Source organism: Anabas testudineus, chromosome 18, assembly GCF_900324465.2.
Source record: "Anabas testudineus chromosome 18, fAnaTes1.2, whole genome shotgun sequence".
NCBI classification, from domain to species: Eukaryota; Metazoa; Chordata; class Actinopteri; order Anabantiformes; family Anabantidae; genus Anabas; species Anabas testudineus.
The window spans coordinates 30,148,905-30,170,858 of NC_046627.1; the positions used below are offsets into that span (position 1 = coordinate 30,148,905).

The 21,954-nt window shown below is 39.3% G+C and overlaps 1 protein-coding gene across 16 annotated transcripts in view; it reads left to right on the forward strand.

Moving 5' to 3' along the window:
- Window positions 1-21,954, forward strand: part of LOC113157714 (mucin-5AC-like) — a 25,873-nt gene continuing 3,919 nt past the window's right edge. For 3 of the 16 annotated variants that reach the window (XM_026353320.1, XM_026353323.1, XM_026353324.1), the window contains exons 1-16: window positions 18-91; window positions 458-907; window positions 6,500-6,557; window positions 6,787-6,882; window positions 6,996-7,049; window positions 7,169-7,347; window positions 7,514-7,653; window positions 7,924-7,992; window positions 8,195-8,437; window positions 9,461-9,625; window positions 9,841-10,020; window positions 10,178-10,321; window positions 10,978-11,178; window positions 11,407-11,466; window positions 11,541-11,646; window positions 19,373-21,900. In XM_026353320.1, the coding sequence (XP_026209105.1) occupies window positions 804-907; window positions 6,500-6,557; window positions 6,787-6,882; window positions 6,996-7,049; window positions 7,169-7,347; window positions 7,514-7,653; window positions 7,924-7,992; window positions 8,195-8,437; window positions 9,461-9,625; window positions 9,841-10,020; window positions 10,178-10,321; window positions 10,978-11,178; window positions 11,407-11,466; window positions 11,541-11,646; window positions 19,373-21,900 (4,327 nt within the window). In that variant the 5' untranslated portion in view covers window positions 18-91; window positions 458-803. The other 13 variants (XR_003298523.1, XR_003298524.1, XR_003298526.1 and 10 more) reach the window with 13 other exon arrangements.

The following is a 21,954-nucleotide window of genomic DNA, read 5'->3' on the forward strand; positions in this document are numbered from 1 at the left end:
CAGATTTTAAATAGATTCAAGTAGAAATTTGAAAAGTCCCAGCTGAGTGACACTCAGGACAGTGGAAACGCTTTCCCTGAGGAACCTACAGGTAATTTCTGTTTTGTCTTCTGTCTTTGACAACATCCCTTAACAAAGTTTCATGGGAACACACTAATCACTGTTTGGCTTCTCTTAGGACCGGGCCTGTATCTGTTATGTGTGCGTGTTAGATAACTCAGAGGAGATGTCTGCTTTAATTATTTATTCATACACAGTAATAACCTGGCCCTGCCCTAAAATCACAGGAATCTGTTCATGGACAGACAGCAGCATGTGGGTTTCAGCTAAACAATCACTGTTGTATCTTTTCTATATCGACTGCAGAATGACTTTCATTAGTTTGATGCTTTATTTGCTTTAGGTGAAGCCTCACACATCAACAACATCCTCACATTATTATTATTTTATCCTGCAGTGCATGAAGTCACTGTGGGTGTGACGGACTTGTCAAGTCAGCCACATTTCACCCTCCGGTGACCAACAGGATGTGCTGCTGTTTCCCATCGTCCTCGGGGAGCCAGTACACACGTCTGCTTCATTGACTAACTCCGTCAACGCGAGTTTTATTTTGGAGGTTCACGCTCCTCAGTGTTCCGGTCCATCCCGGCAGCTCGACGCTGGCCGTGTGTTTGTTTTGTCGCCTGGCTGAGGAGCGGCTCCCCGCCCGGGAGGAGCTGTCAGCGGAGCCGCCGCTGCTCGTCCGGATACTTCCTCGGAGTTTGTCCCAGCAGAAGGAGGCGAGGCGGGAGACTCTCTGAATCATGACGTCGGTGTGGAAGCGGCTCCAGCGGGTCGGAAAGAAAGCGTCGAAGTTCCAGTTTGTTGCTTCCTTTCAAGAACTGGTCGTAGAATGCACGGACAAATGGTGAGGAACTGTTTAAACACCGTTATTAGTTTAATGAATGACATCTGACGTGTTTTGGTAGGAAGACAGAGATGCTCAGCTAACGCTAACGTGACTCCATCATAAATGAAAAGTGGTTTTTTAGACTTCCAACACGACCCAGTGTCTTTTCAGTGACGTTACTGTTGAACCGGTTCTCGTGTTCCGTCATTGTGTCCACGTCTGTCCATACAGAGACAGGAGGACTGTTTAAAGTCAAGTGTCCCTCTCCCTCCGTGCTTGTGCATCACTGCGTTGCTCCTCGTTACTTCCGCGTCTGCTCTGCGGCTCTCACCATGCGTCCGTCTCACCAGGGCTCCCGTGACTGAAGCCTCATTTCTGGGAGCCACGTTAGTGTGAGGCGGAGGAAGGCTGCGGTCCTCCACACCATCAGCACCACCCGGGCTGTAGCCGGGATGCTAGCACAATGAGGTCACAACGTCACTTTCCCCACCAACCACAAACAACAAAAACAAAAACATGTAGTGCAGTTTATACCATGAGGTACAACAAAGCGAACTACAGGGATTCTGGGTCTTTTGGGATCTACTTAGTCTCTCTTGAATTTTAACTGCAGTAGAGATCGGACTCCACCAACGTGGGAGCTCAACCTGGCTCCTAACAATCGTTACATATTGGTCAGGAAGGATTGTTTACTAGCTCTGTTAGTGGTTAATCAGTCTGCAGAAATGGATTGTTAATAATACAGATACTCCAGTAATAATTATTTATCAGGCAGAGCTTTTTAAATGTGATGATTTTCTGGATCTTGTAGTTTTACATCATGCAGACTATAGACCTTTCATCCTGTAGCTGCTGTCCTGCACATGCTTAGATTGGAGACTCTGGAAGCTCCTGTTAATCTCTCTATAATGCTCTCAAACCCAACAAGTGCATCATCTGTGCAAGACAGAAACGGAAGTTATTAAAAATACTTGCAGCTATAGTTTCTGGAAATCATATATCTGATGTCATGATATCAGCTGTCTGTGTGTGTGTGTGTGTGTGTGTGTGTGTGTGTGTGTGTGTGTGTGTGTAAATGAGGCTGCGGATGATTAGAGCACTTTGGGTGCTGTGATGGAGCCCTGTTACTGTGTTGTTACTGTTGTTAGTCATTTGTTAGTCATGCAGTCTGACTGCTTCATCACACTTGGCACTGCTTGAGTTCCTTTAATTCCAGTATCATTACTCACGCTGCAGTCAGCATGTGTTTCCAATCCTCCAGACCTGACTTGTTGGACACCCTACCTTCCTGTGATTTTGCTTATTCACTTTCCAACAAGTGTCACACACACAACCAGTACCAACATGTTTCTCTTTCTGGTAGATGCTGTCATTGAGCAAGTTCACTCACTTTGTTTTTTCTTTATTGGTTGTGATTTCCTAAAACACCAACACAGAGAAAAGATGGATCAAGCTGTAACTGAATAGTAATCCTAGTGTTTGTTTTTGTTGTTGAAATTGAAGTTTTAATTAGATCTTAAAGGACCTTTAAGATGACAGTGTCTGGTGTTTTGGTGGTTCTAAGCTTCAAGACTTGTTAGACAAAATAATAGGGGTGTAACGGTTCTGAAATTTAGGCTGAAATGGCGAGGAGAGAGACACTCAAGGCTATATGATCAGATTTTTGGGGTTAATTTTATTGCAAAAAAACTGTTGATGTATTAAAGTGTGTGCACTACTGTAACAACATCACCAACAACACTACAAAGCTCATTTTATTCAATACAAACAGCTATATGACCGATCACCTATTAGAATGAAGCTGATGCACTAGGCAGAGTTACTGCACAAAAGCCGAATGCACATTTCCAGAAGCTACCTATTTCGATTCATTCAACACAGGTCAAGTTGTTTTTCTTTGTCCTCATTCAGATAATTAGTAAAATATATGATTTATTAGGCTTAATAATTATCATATTATTACATTTTGATACATTATAAAAAATTACAATACATACTACATGTATGTAATAAGTCAGATGTTTGGCTTACTTTCTTATAATAATGCCCTGTCTAATTATTGTATTTCCAGATCTGACTAACATGAACAAATCTGTGATTAATCTAAACTTATCATCAGTCTTTTTCTTGTCTTGGCAGAAATGGGCTTTCATAATTCTGTTGTGATTGATTTTAATAGAAATAACACCCAAGATCACACAGTAACGCAAGGATTAAAGTGCAGAACTTGAAGACCATCTGGCTGTATTTGACTGTTTGGTAAATGTTTACACTGAAATGTTTGCACTTAGTTTTACACTGGTTTTAAACACACAGAGTACTTCCTTAATTTCTCTGACAGAGGGAAACAGACCAGCGCGCTGTGAGTTTGTGTCTCTACATGTTCACACTTTATATAATGTCATGTGACCCTCTGAAAGCTCCAGCCTGAACACACATATCAAGTGTTCCCTTTTGATTGTGTGAAATGAGTAGTAAACAGGTTTTATACTGTGTGACAAGAATTGATTCATTTTATTTGTTCCTTGCGTAAACGAACAGTTGGAAGCCACATTTATACCAGTGCCCTGCTAACAATCCGGCATTGAGATAGGCCTTAAAAGAATCATTCATTTTTTTCAATACCAAAGATCAATATCTGTGTTTGTTAAATATAGAGTTGTAATTAGTGTATATTTAGCCTAGCCCAGCCCAGCCCAGCCCAGCCCAACTAGGTCCAAAGTTGAAAATTACACCTATATAACCTCTGAATGTCACTTGTCAACATGTTGTATGCCCTTCGTTAAGATGATCTTAACCATTTGTTACAATCGTTCTATGGGAAGTTAGACAAAGAAAGAACCAGATTATACTGGAAAGGAAGCAGCTCCTATGAATCTCATCAGTCTACATCAGAAATCAACAGTGTTTATAGGTGATCCAACTAGAAGGAAGACAAGAATAATTAAGAATAATTTTTGGAGATATGATTAAAGGAGACATTTAAATAAAGTATTTAATATATAACATTCACTCATCAGCTGATAGCATATTTTTTTGTTTAGGGGATGGGCATGTGATACAGGAGCCATGATGTCATGGTGATGAAATTTCATAATAATTGATGAGAATTAAATTGACTTGAATATTTGAACTCAAGAAATAATTGTGATGCCCATGTCAAGCTCAGACAGAGAAGGTCAAATGCTGTTTATGCTGATGTGGATATGAAGGTCAGAAATGCTTGGATGTATCCCACCAATCTGATGTCAGATCACAAAGGTGTCAGTGGTTATTGAAGCTATCTGACAGGGCATACTGACCTCTCAGTCAGGCAGAGTGACCTTCTGGTATTGTTTATTCACATCAGAAAATGACGTTTAGCAGGAAATTAAACTCATGGCGACCAATGGTAGAAATCACAGACAGCTAACTTGTACCTTCAACAGTCTGTGACAAGAATGTGTAGAATGTGGATCAGCTGGATGGGCTAACTTTACAAAGTGAGGAGGAAAAAACACCTAGAGTACACTCATATTACTGAGGAGTATCCCAGAGTTTAGACAGCCTGTGAAAACTATTTAGAAGTAGTATGATCAACAACTTCCCTCACACTAGCCATAATTCCCAAACACTTTATACTTAAAACACACGACAAACACTTACTGATGTGTGTGATACATGTACTGTATGAGGTGTAGTCTGTCTTGAAAAACTGTATTCTGAAAACCACTAATATCCAGGCTAGAAGGGCTAAAGCTACTGTTGTACACATGTAGATCAGCTGGTTGCTACAGCACTGATACATGGCTATGATAAATAGTGCAACAGGTGTAGGATTGCAGTTAAGCCTCCGAGAGGTTTGGTGTGGCATGCGTCTATTTCTGTTCTCTGTGTCTCTTTCACTCTCACTCTCACAACCTTTCTCACCAGTCCACACATTGGTTATGACATAAACACACTGTCGTCACAACAGTTCAGCCAGTAGGCCAACGTACAATAATAATAATATAATAATATAATTATAATATTATTATAATTAATTATTATTAATAATAATAATACCGATTCAGTATGTTATGGGTTGAACTTTAAGTTGTAGTTGAAAATTAAGAGTGTAATTGTTCTCAAATTGAGAGCGAAACTGAAAGAGATGTTCCACCTCTATAGCGAAAGGAGTCTCCCGCATGTCTCCCGATCTTTAATAGTGGCTCTCTGATGTTCATAATTTAATACAATATCCTGGAAATCTGACATTTCTTGTCACTTGACTGTGCAAAAAAAGTTTAGCCTTTCCATCACTTTGGTAAATGTTAATCTTTGTCAGTCTATTAAAACTCATTTCTGTACTTTTTAGCAAATTCCAGCCTGGTCTTTCTGTTCTTCTTGCAAATCAGTGGTTTGCATCTTGTGGTGTAGCCTCTGTATTTTTATTCATGAAATCTTCTGTAAACAATAGACCTTCACAGCTGCCCTGTGAAGGTTATTGCTGATGACACAGTTGTTTATGGACTCTCTTTACAGCTCTTACAATGTTTCTGTCCCAGGCTGTCATGGGCATATTCCCAATATATAACAAATAAGCTATCCTTTGCGCGGTGGAGTGGTGATAGTTTCGGCTACTTGTTCACCGAGCTGTTCGCCTACGTCTTTGTCCACCTTAAAGCCATTATTCTGGGTCAGGCTTAGACATGTTTCAGGCTTGTGTTGTGAGTAGTACCACAGTGAAATTGAAACAGGATATAATGCCACACTCTCTCCTTTAAAACAAAAAAACTGCTCTGCTCTCTGCCCAGAGGTCTGCACATGCACACAAGTTGTCAGTGTGGTTATTCTTTACCATGAAGACACAAAAATCCCAATTTGTTTTATCTGTATCTGTAACAGCCATGAAAGCATTCACTGCCATGTTGAATTCTTTTTGTTTCTGTTGCCTGTTGCACCTGTTTACATCTGGACAAGTATAAATATGCACTTCATCTTTACTTTTATTTCGGGAATTAGTTAAACGAGAGTGGGAGAAAGATGGGATTGAACTCTTCATTATAGAAAAGTTACAAAAATATTTGTTTATGCTGTCAATTCTAGTTCTTAGAAAGAAAGAAAATCAGAATCAGCAGGTCAAACTGTTAAAAACATTGGAATAGCCAAGGATATTGGAACCGGTACTAATCTCTAATGAAAATGCAACACAAACTGTAAAATAAATTTAATATTAAGTTAAATTAAATAATAATAAGATCTTTTCTTTCCATTGTGTTTTTCTAGGAACTCAGATGCATTAGTTAAACTACAGCACAAAGGCAATACAATAGCAAAGGCTTAGTCGCCCAAGGTTTAGTGCTCCTCTGCTGCAGTGTTGAAAAGTTTGTGGTAAGATCCAAAGGAGCAGCCAGGGGTATGGTGGAGGAGGTCAGTGAAGTAAGGTGTGACTAGGTCATTGAGTGCTTTGTAAGTAAGCAGCATCATTTTGAAGTGTCTTCTCTCAGGGAAGGGAAGCCAGTGGATTTCTCTAAGGAAATAATAGTGAGACACACAGCAAGGCTAACTGGTTTTTCATCAGCAATTGTCTGTGACCAGTAAAGATCAGTGTAGCTGGACCCATTGTTTTGTTCATTGTTGTGATTTCAGGCAACCAGACAAACTGAGAGTGGTGTGGATCAGGAGAAACAGACGTCACAGCACAAAGGTAAAGAAGCAAGGAAGACATGATAACATACGATTTATTTAGAAGCATTCGAAACAGCGTCTCAACAGGGCTGCTGTCTCAACAGGGCTGCTGTTGAGACACTGCTGAGACACAAATTCAGTATATAGTTTTAGTCTTGTATTAAAAAGGTACACATAGAGGCTAAAACACAGACCCTGGTACATTTAGACAGCAATTCTGAGAGTGATTCTGTTGTGTTTTCTGTCAGCTCCACAGCTGGCAGCCAGGGATAAAGAACCCCTACAGAGGCATGGTGATTTGGCAGGTCCCAGAGAGTTTAGACATCACTGTCACACTCTTCAAGGTATGAGTTAAATCTTTCTGTACTTGTGACTGATACATTATGTGGATTGTAGGCAATGTCTACTATTGTTGACAGTCTGGCTGGGCATCAAGTACTCATTTGTCTGTCAACAGGAGCCTACTGCAGAGGAGTTTGAAGACAAGGACTGGACGTTTGTCATTGAAAATGTGAGTCAGCTACAGTAATTCTGGGTTCTACTTGGTTGTAGTTTAGTTTCACTATTTAGTAACTGTGATGATGGAGACCATCAGACTATCTTTGACTTTTTGCCTATTGTGTTTATCAGGAGACAAAAGGCCGTAGGAAAGTGTTGGCATCAGCTGAAGTCAATATGAAGAAGTATGCCAGTGCTACGCTGGCTCAGTATGATGTAACATTAAAGCTTAAACCACTGTCTGTCAAAGTGGTGGAAGCCACACTTAAACTCAACTTGTCGTGTGTCTTTCTCAAAGAGGGCAAGGCCACGTAAGTCATTAACTCAACAGCACATCGAACAGTAATTCCTCAAAGCTCTGTAGTCAGATCTTATAACTTTGATTTTGTACCCTCAAAGGAGTAATAGTGATATTTTTTGCACACAGATATTCATGCACACACTGTTTTCAGATATTTTTTCATCTACTCTCCACAGAGACGAGGACATGCAGAGTTTGGCCAGTCTAATGAGTATGAAACAGAGCGACATTGGAAATCTGGATGACTTTAATGACAGTGATGATGAAGTGAGCGAGGAACGGAGGAGCAACTTTGGACAATCTATTCATGTTACTGGTAAGAAACATTAGCTTATCATCTATATCTCATCTGGGCCCCCTACAGGATTGGTCTGGTTCCTTAGCCAAAGACAGCCGTTAGCTACATTGAGCTGAGGAAAATGAGCATGGGCATGTTGCAGTTTGCACAAGTCCAGATCTAGTTCATTCTGGACTGACCTCTTCGAACTGCTTTTCTCAATCTGCTGCATACTCTTTCGTTTCCTATATGACACTTCCCCTTTCACTTAATCTTTCTGTTTGGTCTTCCCTTTTCTTCTTATAACAGCATTTGCCCCTTCTACTACAAGAATACATGATCTGGCTTGGAGACCTGCAATTGAATCAGGTCTCTCAGGTAACTTTGACACCCCCAGTGTTTCACACATAACACTTTGTATATCCACTCTTTCACATTCCTCTTCCCCTTTTTTCTAATTCTGTTTCCACAAATATACTGCAAAACCTCATGCCAACCTTTTCATTTTCATTTTGTTATTCCAGTCTATTTCTCCTCACACCGCCTCTCCCATTCGTTTAATCTTTTATCTCTTATCCAGTAACATCAGAGATGGATTGGAATATATCTTCTGGCATTTCCTCCACCATCTCCGTACCATCTTGTCCTCCATTGCCTGATCCCCCTGACCCCTCTCTTCCATGTTCTTTACTGCAAACCCAAAGACGCCCACCAAGTACTGCCCAACAGGCTCTGCCGTCCCATTATGCATACACATTGCCAGCCTTTGCACGTGCTCACCCTCCCGTCCTTCCCAAAATCTTCCAGCCCAGCGCTGGATCAGGTATTTGTTAACAGATGTTTCTCATTCTTGTTCGTGTCTTCTGGATGACATGCATTTGGTAGGTTTGTCATTTCGAGAATATTTGGGATTTTAAAAAACAACATCAAAAATAAAGTTTCAAACCCTGAAAATCTCAAACAAAGATTTGAGTGTAATAACATTTTAGAAAAACTCCCAAATATTCTGAAACTTGGGTTTGCAGATTATTTATACCACTTTCTATAGTTACCACAACTACTGTTGCTCAGTTCAAGTTCGTTTAAGTGAAATAACGATCTTACTACTGTATAGTATGTGCAGCAAACAGAAAAAAAAAAAAAAAAAGTTAAGGAAATTGGAATAGATTTGTGTATACTGTATATAGTTTTAGTGCCTTGCAAATTTTGATCTTCATATAACTGTTAAGATTTGAGTTTAGATTTGGACAGAAGTGCCAACATGTCTGAACATATTCTTTCATAAAGATGACAGAGAATTACTGCCTGGCTTTTAGGAATTACTGTAGGTAAATTAAACAAGCCAGTGATTATTTTGGAATCATACAAGGAAAAATTATTTACTTTTATGCAATACAGCAATTTGGTTTTCTTTCACAGTTATATTGATGTTTTTAATGGCTGAGGTTTGTAGTGTACTAATGTAACTCATTTGCTATGGTACTGGACTCTTTGATGTCATGTTTTGAGTGAGCCTTACTGTATCTCTGCTGTACTTTTTGCAGCTTTTCCAGTTAAATAGTGAGCAGGGCTCAAAGTTTAGCTAGAACTCAATCACTGTTTGTATGTCTGTGTGTTAAGCACAGAAGTGGAGTCAGAATGTGGATAGCCTAACTTACCATAAAGCTTGGAAGCCAGGGGAAATGCCTACAGTAGTGTTCAATATGCACTTTTTGACATTTTATGGATTTAAGGCCACTCTGGCAAGTTTTTTTACTCACTGTTTTCTGCCTTTTGATTAGTCTTTCTGCTTTCCCTGCTTCCTCATTGTATGCATCCTCTCCTGTGTTCTGTTTGCCCATTTCAGCTCCTCGCAGGCCACATAGCTTCCACAGTGAATCCTCTCCAGCTGAAGGCTGGGTGGCCCAGGCTTTCTGTTCTTTTACCCCAGCTAAATCCCTCTCCACCTCTTCTCTCCCGTCTTCTGATCCACCTCTCCATCCTTCTGCTTTCTCTGAAACCTCACAAACAGGTACTAGATGATCATTATTGTTGATTTCTCACTGACACTGAAGTAGCTGAAGATCCGAAATGCAGTGCATATGATGCCACTTTTCTGTATTTTATTTTAAATTCCATTGAGTGTAAAATTGTGACTCAACCTGTGGCTCTGCACTTTTGATGCATTAGTCTTATTTTTTTGTTCCACATTGTTTTCTTTCCATTGTTTCCATCTTCATCTTTTAGACTGTCCCGATATCGGGAGAGTGCAGAACTTTCCTGTTTTTTCTTTTGACTCTTCCTCGTCGTCCTCAGCTCCTGTTAGCTCCTTTCCTCATGTACCTCCATCACCTCCTACTCCCAGACAACCTAAAGGTCACTCCACCCTCACCAGACCCACCAGTCTGCCATCTGCCCCAGACACAGGTAGAGGGACAGAATTAGAGTGTAGGTGTTTTTCTAGTTCAAACCTCTCTTCACCTGTATCACCTGTGTGTAAGGGGCTTCCTTACACAACTGTAACTACACCTTTACTTGTAACTTTCCCCTCTATCCTTCCCTGCTTTTTTCTTCTCGTTTTCAGCTTCCTGGCAAAGTGAATGGAGACCTCCTAAATCTAAGGCCCCTCTTGCACAACCCAAATTCTCTCCTACGTTTCTGCATCTCTCTAAGAATGATCCTGGACAGTCTGCAGTGCAGAAGAAAAAGCAGAGAATAGAAGTGCCATGTAATGCTGCTCTAATTTACACTCCACTCAAGTCTAACATCCTCCCCCTGTTGATAATCCTCCTCCCTGTTTTACCCCCATCTCCATCATTCCTTTCATGCTTCTCCTGCTTAAACATTCAGTCTACTGATGTGTTACTTCGAATTACTGAATCAGCATGTGTAGAGGATTCTTACGGTCACTGAATTTGTACTGTAGACAAGTACCAGCAGCTGGTTAGTATAGTGGTAAGATTACCGCCAAATCCCAGCTGTGGCCTACCTCAAGTAGGGGCCCTTAGGCAAGTGTCCTTTCCCTTGTAAGTTGCTTTGGAATCTGCCAAATGATTAAATGTATCCTTATTGGCTATCAATGTTGTAAACCATTGATATGGATGAAAAAGAACATTTAATATAAATACAGTACATTTAACACATTGTAGTCCTGAAATACTCATTAGAGCTCCAATTGAACCAATTGAATTCTTCCCTTCCCATGTCCATCCCACTTGTTTTTTCTGCTTCATCCTTAAGCCCTTCTCAGTGTTCACTAGAAAACTTTTTTGCTTATTATTTTTTTGTCTGATTTGCATTACTTATATCCCTCCCTCCATTCTCTCTCCTCTACCTCCCCTATACCGTTATTTCCTTCTTTTCCCACTGTTTCCCTCCTGTTAGTTTCATCTATAGGTCAATCTTTAGATCAGAAACCTCAGGGAGGGTCTGGATTTATTCCTTCCAGGAGACCCCAGTTCACCCCTACAGAAGAGAGCCCCTCACCTTCTGCTCTAAGTCTTTCTGCTCTTGCACTCTCTGGGCCTCTTTGTCAACCACATATATCCCAGACTGCCATAGCTTCTTCCAGTGACCAAGATACAGGTACAGAAAAGGAAAAGAATAAACATGAAAATTTCTAGATTTAGCATGAAATTTATTTAATTAATTCAATATCCATCCAATCCAAATGTCTTCTCATGTTGGCTGTTCTCATTGACACAGCTGAACACTTGATTCAAGACTGTACAATGTTTCGGAGAGATGGCAAATGAACATCAACGTTCAGACTAGATAATTATTATTATTTTCTTTTCTATTCTTTCCCTTTAGAATTCAAAAGACAGTTAAGCACACTGAGTGAAGAGGACAATCAGTGCACAACACCTTCAAGTAAGCATGATCACAAAATTTTGTCTGTCAGAATACTTAAATGCAGTTGCCACATACCTAATATTATATTACAGGCCCTGGTCCTAGAGCCCCTACCAGCCAGAAGCCAGAGCAATCAAAGGCTTTAACACACAAAAGAGATGCACGTTTTGAAATTGAGGTTGTGAAGCCATCACCAGGGTGAGTAAATGTACAAGGTTGTCTTCTAGCAGATTTGATTGATGGTTTTAACATTGTGTGGTGTGGTCAGCATGGCTATAAAAAAAATATCCCTTCCCTCAGATACTTCAATGCAGTTACTGTACATGGTATCCGTTTGTAGTGTTGCATGTGTCTGAAGAGTTGTAAGTATTTAAATGTGTGCCTTTGAAAGTAGCTATTTGCTCATATTAACAACTGAATATAGTCTTGTTAGTTGTGGGAATAGTTATGACAATACTCATGTGGTAGGGTCAAAGTCTTCCAAGTCTCTTCATTTAGCTTGTTTTAGTTGTTTTTTTCTTTTCTTTTTTGAGAATGAAGATATTTTATTATCCTCATTTACAGTATTATGCTATTGCAGCAGGAGATAACATAAATGTACTCAGAGCTATCACCACATAGTGCCTGAAGTAATATTTGAAATACACCCTGATTCTTAGTTTAAGGGTTGATGTTCTAATTTAAGGATGCTTGTCTATAGTTGAATGATATTCTGTATTAGGTGACAATCTTGGTTAAGTGACAGTCTAAAGGACACCAAAATAAGTCCAAGAATGACTTCTGCTTCAGCCACCAAAGATGCCATGGTAGGGTGTAGTGTGAAAACATTTTGCTAGTTCCTAGAAGTTTTTGTGAACCAGTTCACAACATTTACTTTATAACATATTCAAAAAGCCAGTACAAATACTGCATAGAGAAAAGCAGACTGGCACATATCATGTCACAAATTGAAACACAAATACACAAATTTAAATCTGTGTGATCGTGTTTTTTATTATTGGACAGAGACCTGCATTCTGTCATTGCTATAGCAACAGTATAAAGATGTTACTGTATTTCATTAGGTGTGAACTTTCACAAGTAATACCATTTTTCCTACGTTTCTTTGTCTTACATGATTGGTTGTGTACAAGAATAGATTAAATAAAATATGCCTTCAAATGCAAGGCACAGGGCTGCTATGGGTATTTAACAGTTTTACCATTTATTTTAGATATTATGCTTATTTGATCTACATAAAATATTAATCGTACTGCATATAGTATGTATCTTACTACTAAGAACATTTGTAGTGTAGTCATACATGTCAATCAATTCGTTGTTAGTATATAAAACATTTTGTCTTGTTCAACTGTATTTTATGTCATGTTATTCGAGTTATTCAAAGCCACTTAAGGTTTGTCAAAAGAGTGTGTTTAATAATTAATTTCATTTCAAAATTTTAATTTTTTTTCTATCCAAACAGATGTTTATTGTGCTAAATGTTCTATAGAGGGTTACAGTTACAGTTATCCTCGGCCCACGTGGCCAGTCATAATAGTCATGGTCATACTGTATGTTGCTTACTTATGTTGCCTTGCTACTGCAAAAAAATTGTTTATGAGAAACTGGTGAAGAGAGCCAAATACAATTTTTGCTAAAATTTGATGTCTTGCTCTGGGTTAAGCCCATGTACTGCTGATTCAGAACACTTTATAAGCAACATTAAGGTTGATCGCATGCTTTGGGTTGCATTTGCCATTAACTGGCTAGGCTTGGTTAAGCAGTGTTGGCTTCTTTTGTCAGCCCACACACAAACACCCATTTGTTTGGCTACAGTGGACTTGTAAAAAAGGAATGTAAATGTAAAAAAGTTGGAAAAATGCTAGATACAGAACTCCAGAAGAAATTCCTAACTCTGTTGCACCCATGGCCAGTGCCAAATGTTTGCCTATTTTCTTACAAAATTGCCAAATATGACAACAAAAATTTAAAAATTCACTGCACAAATTCATTGCTGAAATGTATTTACTGTATTTATAATGCAGGTTTATATGTCTTACAATAAATAGATTAAAGCAGTTTAGATAATATTTTTAAATACCCCTTATTTTTCACTGTATTAACTTCTGAAGACCCAGCAGCTTCTGCTTGTTATAATCCTCTGGCTTTGTTTGGCATTGCTGGCTCGACTGTACATGGAATATTATTTGCCTAAAATATGCTGTTGAAAGAAAATTTAAATTTGAACAAAACAATGGCACGCTGTCTTGTCTTGCACTGAGAAACACTGATTTAAATCTTTTGTAGTAGTATTCAATTCTGTCACTGTGGCCTGGATTTAACTACACTACTGTACTGGAGACCGTGTTCTAACATCATAACTCTCATCTACATTTGTTTGTCCCTCAGACCTGAGAGCATGGCCTCAATTCTGACCCATAGCACCAGAATGCCCTTAGCCCCAGGGCAAAAATATTTTAAGATGCCAAAAACACAGATGGATCAGACAGACTCAAGGCTGACCAGGACATTCCCCCACACCCAGACAGCACCTCCTCCCAACCCTACTGGATCTAAGCAAAACCCTGATTTTCATGATCCAACATCTACTTCAGTCAAAGAGCATCTAATTAAACCAGGAAGTAACTTGTCCAAGATGTCCATTCAGTTAGGGAATCTAGTAACCCAGCCTACTGATCCCCAGCATACTTACAGATCACTTCAGGGACCTCTGTTGCCCTTATCTCAAACTGCAATCTCAGACACAGAAATTAAACCAAAGATAGGTGTGGCCTATATAAAAGAAGCTGTGACTGTGGAATTGGGGTAAGTGTGGCATGGTACGGTTCCTCCAAGTTAACAAAGTAAATTATGATTATTATAAATATGTAGATTTGTGCTCTGGTATTTTTAAAAGTTTCCTTAAGTGTGATATCCTTTTTGTCCTGACATCAGCCTATACTCTACTCCTTCAGAAAAGAAAGCATGGCTGCACCCATGTCATCTTGTCTCAGAAACACCAGTTCTTCATTTTCTCCAGTGTTGAAGAACAAAACACCAGAATCTCAGTCTGGAGAACAGTCCACTGCACCTAACTTACAATGGGAGAAGCCACAGCGATATATTCGGAAAATCAGCCCTGGTGTTCCAGTACCAATTATGGACAAGGAAATTCCTTGCACAACACAAGACAAAACAACTTCCTTGAACCAAGGCACTGCAAGATGCACTTCTCATTTTAGGGTTCTCTCAGCACAGCCAGACACAGTAGACAATTTTTCAAAACAAAGAGAAGAACAAAATGTGAACTGTGAATGGTCTTTCACAAAAAGCTTTGTTTGTAGTTTGGAGTCAGAAGAGTATATGGAAGATAGAACTGAACATGCTGCTCAGTCCATGGAGAAGAGACACTTGCTAGAAAAAGATAAAATAGTTACAAAGGAACTTGTGGTGCCAGGCTTGGCTGTCAGTACACAAGGAATGAGTGTGTACACTTCAAAGGTGAAACTTGGTCCTCTGTGTCCAAGAGGGGATTCTGCTTCTCATTTACCATCTACGTCACAGCCTGAAGCTCAGATAGCAGCAACAGTGAAAATACCAAGTACCGTTACAATACTATCTACAATTCTAAGTTGCCCACAATATTCCAACATTCCTGGCATTCCATCCTTACAGCACTCACAAGGTATAGCTTGGCCAGATGACAGGAGACTGTTCTTTCCAAAATTACTCAGCAAGAGATTGCCATTAATTCTTTATTCTGATTATGTAAATTACCTTGATGATAGTTTAACCGGGATTGTCAAAATGGTGAATTTAACACCGTCCTGCTGCAGCTCTTCTAGTATTCCTGGATTCCCATCTGCGTTAAAATATGTGCCAAAAATGGCTTACCTTTTACCAATGTGTGCCAGAATTTGCAAGGTTCCAGGTATAGCTTCTGCTGGCTTAGTAACTGAATATGAAAAGAATGTTTGGAAAAGAAGGTCTCTGTGGAAGAAACCATTAAAGACAAAAGAAGCATACATTTCCCACATGTCATGTGTTCAGGAACACACTGCTAATGATGCTAATGTGAATAGATCTATGGTGGCTATATTGCCAGCATGTCCTAGAAAAGCTAGTGTTCAAGGTTTTCCTTCTGACCCATTGCAGATGGCTTCACACACTGTGAGTATGGTCAGTCTCCTTCCTACATGTCCCAAACAGACTATAATTGCAGGTATACCACTTAGACTAAGTGTTACCTCATATAAACACAACTGGCATGTTTTGAAAGAATCTATATTGGATAGACCTTTAAGAAGTTCTGAAGCTGTTCTGGTTCAAAAAAGGCCACATAGCAATAACAGATGCATAAAGCATATGGTAAATATGTTACCTTCTTGTCCTGGGAAGGCAGCCCTTCCTGGTTTTCCCTATGTGCCACAAAAAGAACACAGCGTGCTTGATGTTTCATTTGCAAAAAGACAAGATTCTAGCTTGACTTGCCAAAGAAACCCCAAAGTCATTGGTTTATCCTCCAAGGATACAGTTAGTGCCCAAGTTCAAGGTTTGAATATGGACAGGCATATATTGATGGGGAAGAATTCCTATCAAAATACACCTAGTATTGTCAGTCTTCAGCCTGTGTGCCCTGAACAGACCCAGACTCCAGGTATGATGTGTCAATATCAAAAGAATTATGAAAATAAAGACTGGCATGCCTTAAGAAAAGGAATTAACATGAGACTGGAGAAGAATACTCAAACCTATATTGTTCATTGGATACCAGAAGACAAAAAAATCCTTAAATATATGGTAGACATGTTGATTAGTTGCCCAGAAAAAGCCAACGTTTATGGCTTGCCTTCTGCTCCACAACTAAAATTCAGTATGGTCAATGTAATGCTTTCATGCCCCAGACATAGTGGAGTCTCCGGTTTGCCTTCAAAGAAACTTTGTTTGTCCAGCTGCAAGGAATGGTTCTCTTATAAAAGTTTACAGTGGGAGATTCCCTTTATCAATAGGGAAGTAACAATTCTAAAAGCAGTTTCATGTATTGGTAAGGACATTGCTGAAAGTATGAGTGCAATATTACCCTCTTGCCTTGAGAATGCTAGGGTACCCGGGTTTCCTTCCGCTCAGACACAGAGATTATTAGATGGCTCAACCATGGTGAATTTATTGCCTAGTTGTACAAAGGAATGTAGAGTTCCTGGAATGTCACTAAGAAACTCCAACAAACATTTTGAGTGGCTAATAGAAAAACAGAATATACTACACACAAGGGATAGGTCTGTAGTTACATTAGATTTAAAAGATGTTGAAGTGCCCTGTTTTGATTCTAAGATGCCTGTCGGTTTAGCAGGCTTTTCAGCAGTCACATGCCAGAGGTTGGCACATTTAGCAAACATGATTAATCTGCTGCCTGTCTGTCCAAGACATTCTAGAATTTGTGGAATACCATCTAGAGTCCACAATGAGTCTGATGAAGCAAAATGGCCTGTAGATGTATGGGAAAGGCCTTTGACAAGCCCGGGAAAACTGCCCCTGATACATCAGTATGGAATGCATTTTAGAGAAATGTCAGCAGTTAGAATTATGTTATCAATGTTGCCATCTTGTCCCAAACACTCAAATATTTTTGGAATTCCATCTAAGGTAGAAGAGAGACCAGAGGTAGTGTTGGATGAAAAGGCTCCCAGTATGTTAAATTGCTTATTGACTTTACCAGAACATGTTAAAATTTTAGGCCAACCTGCAAAGCATTATGCAGAAAAATGTGAAGGTTGGTATGTGGACAGGGACGCAGCTTGGGAGCATCAATTTAATAGAAGGTGTGAAGTTGTTTACCAAGACTTTATCAATAAGGAAATGTCAAAAAAGGACAAAGGAATGATGCTCAGTTTGCTTGCATTGTGTCCACAACAAGTCCTAACTGCTGGCTTTCCATCAGCTTCACATGCCCCAACTGATGCCATTGTAGAAAATAATTCTGACATGGTAAAATTGTTGCCATGTTGCCCAAGACAATCAAGCGTAATTGGTTTCCCTTCAGTTAGTTCTGATTCTGAAGTAGGGGTCAGTACAGACATGATGACACAGTCACAAGACTTGGGTCTATTTCCCGAAAGGCGTGGTTCTCAGGAAGATGTAATGAAGACTATTCTTTCTCTTGAGCTTTCTTGTCCAAACATCCATTTCAGGGCCTAGCTTAACAGCAGTTCCCTCACTCGACAGAAACCAGTTTTCAAGTTCGTTACATTTTGTGTCCTCTTGCCCAAAGAATGCCTCTGTTCTTGGGGTACCATCAACAAATATACACCATTCAGGACAGTGCTGGCCAGTTGAAAAAACACTATTGGTGAAGTCAGGAACAAATAGAATTGGAAAGGAAGGACAAATCCTAATGAGTCAGCAGCTGTCACTAGGAGAACAATCCTTTTATAATGTTTCTGTGAGAGAGACACCTTTGCAATTTATATTCCCTGGCCAAGATGTACTACAAAGAATGACAATAGCGTCATCAAACTGTCCCATTGAGACAGTTGTCAAAGACTTTCCATCATCATATTTGGAAATCCAAGATAATAAGTCATCCTCTACAGTAAATGGAACTGAAATATTATGTGATGAGACCAGTCAAATCAAATTCGATTTTGATGCTAGGAAAACAGAATCCGATGTGTGCTCACCTTTGGAGATGCAAAAAGATGGACAAGGCTTTTGGATACCCAAAGAGGATGAAGAAGTAGCTGTTCTAGAAAAAGGGTGAGTGAGTTGAAGAACAGGAATTGGAATGCTGTATGTAATGTAAGCGGGTTAGTCTTTGAAAGTTTTTTTTTTCTGTTTTCAGAAACATGCATTGCAGAATTTGGCATTCCATTCCTGACATGCCGCTTTTATTGAGTGTTAGGAATAGGTGGGTTGCCTCGGCTTGCACAGAGAAAAATAATGAAGTGATTTTCTGACTGACCCTGAATTTGACTCAATATTTGCTATTGATATGTGTCATTTGTCTGGGTTATTTAGTTTCTCTAGTTATTCAGTGGTTCTGAAATATATATAATTTTCCCCCTTTGTCACTTCTTAGTGTTTCAATGCCTTGGGTCTAAAGAACAAACACTAGCTAGCCATTGCAGTCAGTGCAAAGGACGTTTTTTTTACCATGGACTCAATAGATTTCATTACTACAGATTATGAAATGTGGACCAAGGTTGTGTGCAATACCCTGTGTAAGTTTGAGACAGAATCATACTATGGCCTCTGCTCGCAATGTCAGTTTGATGTAGGTGTAACAATGTATGTTGTATGGTTTTGTATGGATTCATAATAAGTAGGCTTAATTTGGTGCAATTCATAGCCACATGATAGTGTTACTTATACACAAAGAAGAAACAGATACTTATATGTTGCCATAATGAAACAAATAACAAAACAGCAGCAGAAAACAATTGCACATTACTTAGAAAGTTTAGTAGTTGGAGAAGAGATTTAAGTGTTAAAATTGAAGGTTTTCTTTATATAATTGGAAGTAATCACTTAACACAGGTGTTCAACAACATAATCTACTTCTGTGTGCTGTGGCATGAAGTTTTGATCAAAGGAGTGCAGCATTTTAGTACTACTACTAGTTTTAGCTTTAATAGTAGTGCGTATGAGTTTGGAGTGAAATTGTTTAGTAGCGTTTGTTTAATTTACAGGTATGTGACTAAAATGCCTCCTTAAAAAATAATGAATAGCAATATAGTTATAGTAAATTTTACTTCCAACTTTTTTCTGTCATTTTGTAATTAGTTTTAGATTTACATTCATTTTTACTTAATCGTACACTGCTGTGAAGCAATTATTATTCTCCCACTCAATAAGCAACAATGAATCAAACCTACACTATTTTGTGATGATTATTATGCGATGCATTCCTACAGTTAACCTAATTTTTCATTTACCTATTCCTTAGACATGAAAGCGTGGTTTCACAACAGCCACTATGCACAGTTGTTGCTGGTGCTGCGGTACCCCTATGCCATAATGAAATAAAGAATGCTGAGCAGCATTCAGAAAAACAGCCTACAAAGAGGACCATACAGTGGGAGGAGCTACCAAAGGCAACTACACAAAAATGGCATAAGGACAGGACCATACAATGGGAGGAACTACCAAAGAGAACTTCAGAAGTAAATACATCAGAGGAAGAAATGGACATGATAACTGAAATAGTTAGTATTGTCCCATCATCCCCTGGTGCTGCAATCATTTCAAACATTAATAATAAAATGCAGAAGAAAAATACAGAGGCTAGGATGGAATACCCTGCTAATGTGAAACAACCACAGGAATGCCTACAGGACAGCAAGTCTACCTGGAATAAGCCGTCCATGGATAATGAAATTATAACTACTGAGTGGGATCTCCATTCAGCACAGGCAGATCTAGTGGAACAGATGGTAAATGTAAGCTCCACAGTGAGTCCACAGTGTGTGCCATATCATGTGACAACTGAAACTGAGTACAGACAGTCCACATTACTGGAAACTTGTTCTCAAATGACAAATATTGCTGGCCATCCATCCATGCAGGAAGCTGACAACAAAGACTGGAACACTATTCCTCAGCCATTATGGGAGAAGCCAATTAAACAGGAGTTTGTATTACTATTGGAGAACATCAAAATAGTCCAAGAGATGAAAGGAATTGTTTCTCTTGTACAAAGTTCACCAAGAGAATCACACATCTTTGGCTTTCCTTCTGTATCAAAAGCCAGAATGAATAATGTTGACATGACAAATATGGTCACTCTTTCAACGTCATACTCAAAAGTGTCACAAATACTAGGATTTCCATCATCTCATAATTTAAAAGAGTGGACACTGATCAAGGAGCCAATTTTTCAACGACAAATGAAAGAAAAGCAAGTGTCAATGGTTTACACATGCGAGAGGGATAAGACAGCAATGAAAGTAATGGTTTCACTTGTACCATCCTGTCCAAAAGTGGCATGGACACCAGGATTCCCCTCTTATCCGCATCCAGATATCATCAGCCTTTTCACATTGTGCTCCAGAGTTTCCAAAATACCTGGCTTCCCATCAGTTGGTGGAGATATGAATATAGGATGGGTAACAAAAGAGGAGTCTTTCAAGAGACTATTAAAGTTGAGAAGAGACATATTTGACAGGTCACATGACAACAAAGCAGCAACGAAGAATATGGTTTCTTGTTTACCCTCCTGTCCTAAAATATCAACTATCCATGGTTTTACATCTATACCAAATCCCAAAAATTCATATTATGGCCTAAATGTAGTCTACCTTTTACCTATGTGCCCTTTAGATTCCACCATACCTGGATTTTCGTCAGTTGAAGGCTACAAGAAAAAAGGATGGGTTGTTGAACTGGTTTCATTTATAGACAGACCAGAAAAAAATATTAAGTTTAAGATCAACAGCCCACCAGGTAACATAGTAAAACCAAACAACATGCTTGCATTAGTTCCTTCTTGCCCAGGAGCATCAAAGATTCCAGGCTTCCCTTCTGTCCCCCGATACAATATACTAAGTCTTGTACCTCTTTGCCCCAAAGTATTCAGTTTCCCAGGTTTTGCATCCATTGAAAGGGGATCAAAATTACACTGGCTTTTTGATCCACACACTTTTTCCAATAGGCTCCCAAAGGATAAAGATTTTGTGATACACAGTACAAATCAAGAAAGGGAAACTGTGAGGACTATGTTGGCCTTAGTGCCATCTTGTCCAGAAGCTTCCAGGATCCCTGGGTTTCCTTCTGCCCCTCAAACCAAATCCAAGATTGAATATATTATGAAGAATTTTATACAATGCTGCTCCAGTGTTTCAAGTCTCAAAGGATTTGCATCCATGACTACAATCCCAAGCACAGGGTGGCTAAGTGGAACAAAACCATTCTTTAAAAAGCCTCAGAAGAAGAGGACAGAAATGATCATGAAACTTGGTGGACAGGACTGCCTAAATAGCTGCAACATAAAAAGGATGGTGACATTAGTGACATCTTGCCCTACAAAAACCAGAGTGCATGGTTTTCCTTCTGCTCAAGCTGTAAATAGGCAACCAAACATGGTCAGCTTATACACATCTATTCCGCATGTTTCATTTGTCCCAGGATTACCATCAGCAAGAACTTTTAGTTCTGAATGTATGACAATACAAATCAGGCCAACACTCAGCAAGTCCCTGTTTGAGAAATTGAACAACAAGAATGTGTTTGTTATTGCACATTTTCCAGGAAAACAAGATGAAATGAAGTATATGGTAGCAATGGCTCCAACATGTCCACTTATGACTCGAATTTCTGGGTTCCCCAGCACTTCACAGTTCAATCCAACAGAAAAAACAACAATTACATCACAAGAATTGTCTAATGCACAATCAACTCAGTCATATCACAAAGACACAAGAATGCCTGGTGTTACCTCCATATCTGTTAGCAACCGCAGCACAAAACCTGTAAATGGTAAGACATTTGTGGTGCAAGGATCAAAATTATATTCACTTTTTATTTCTATCA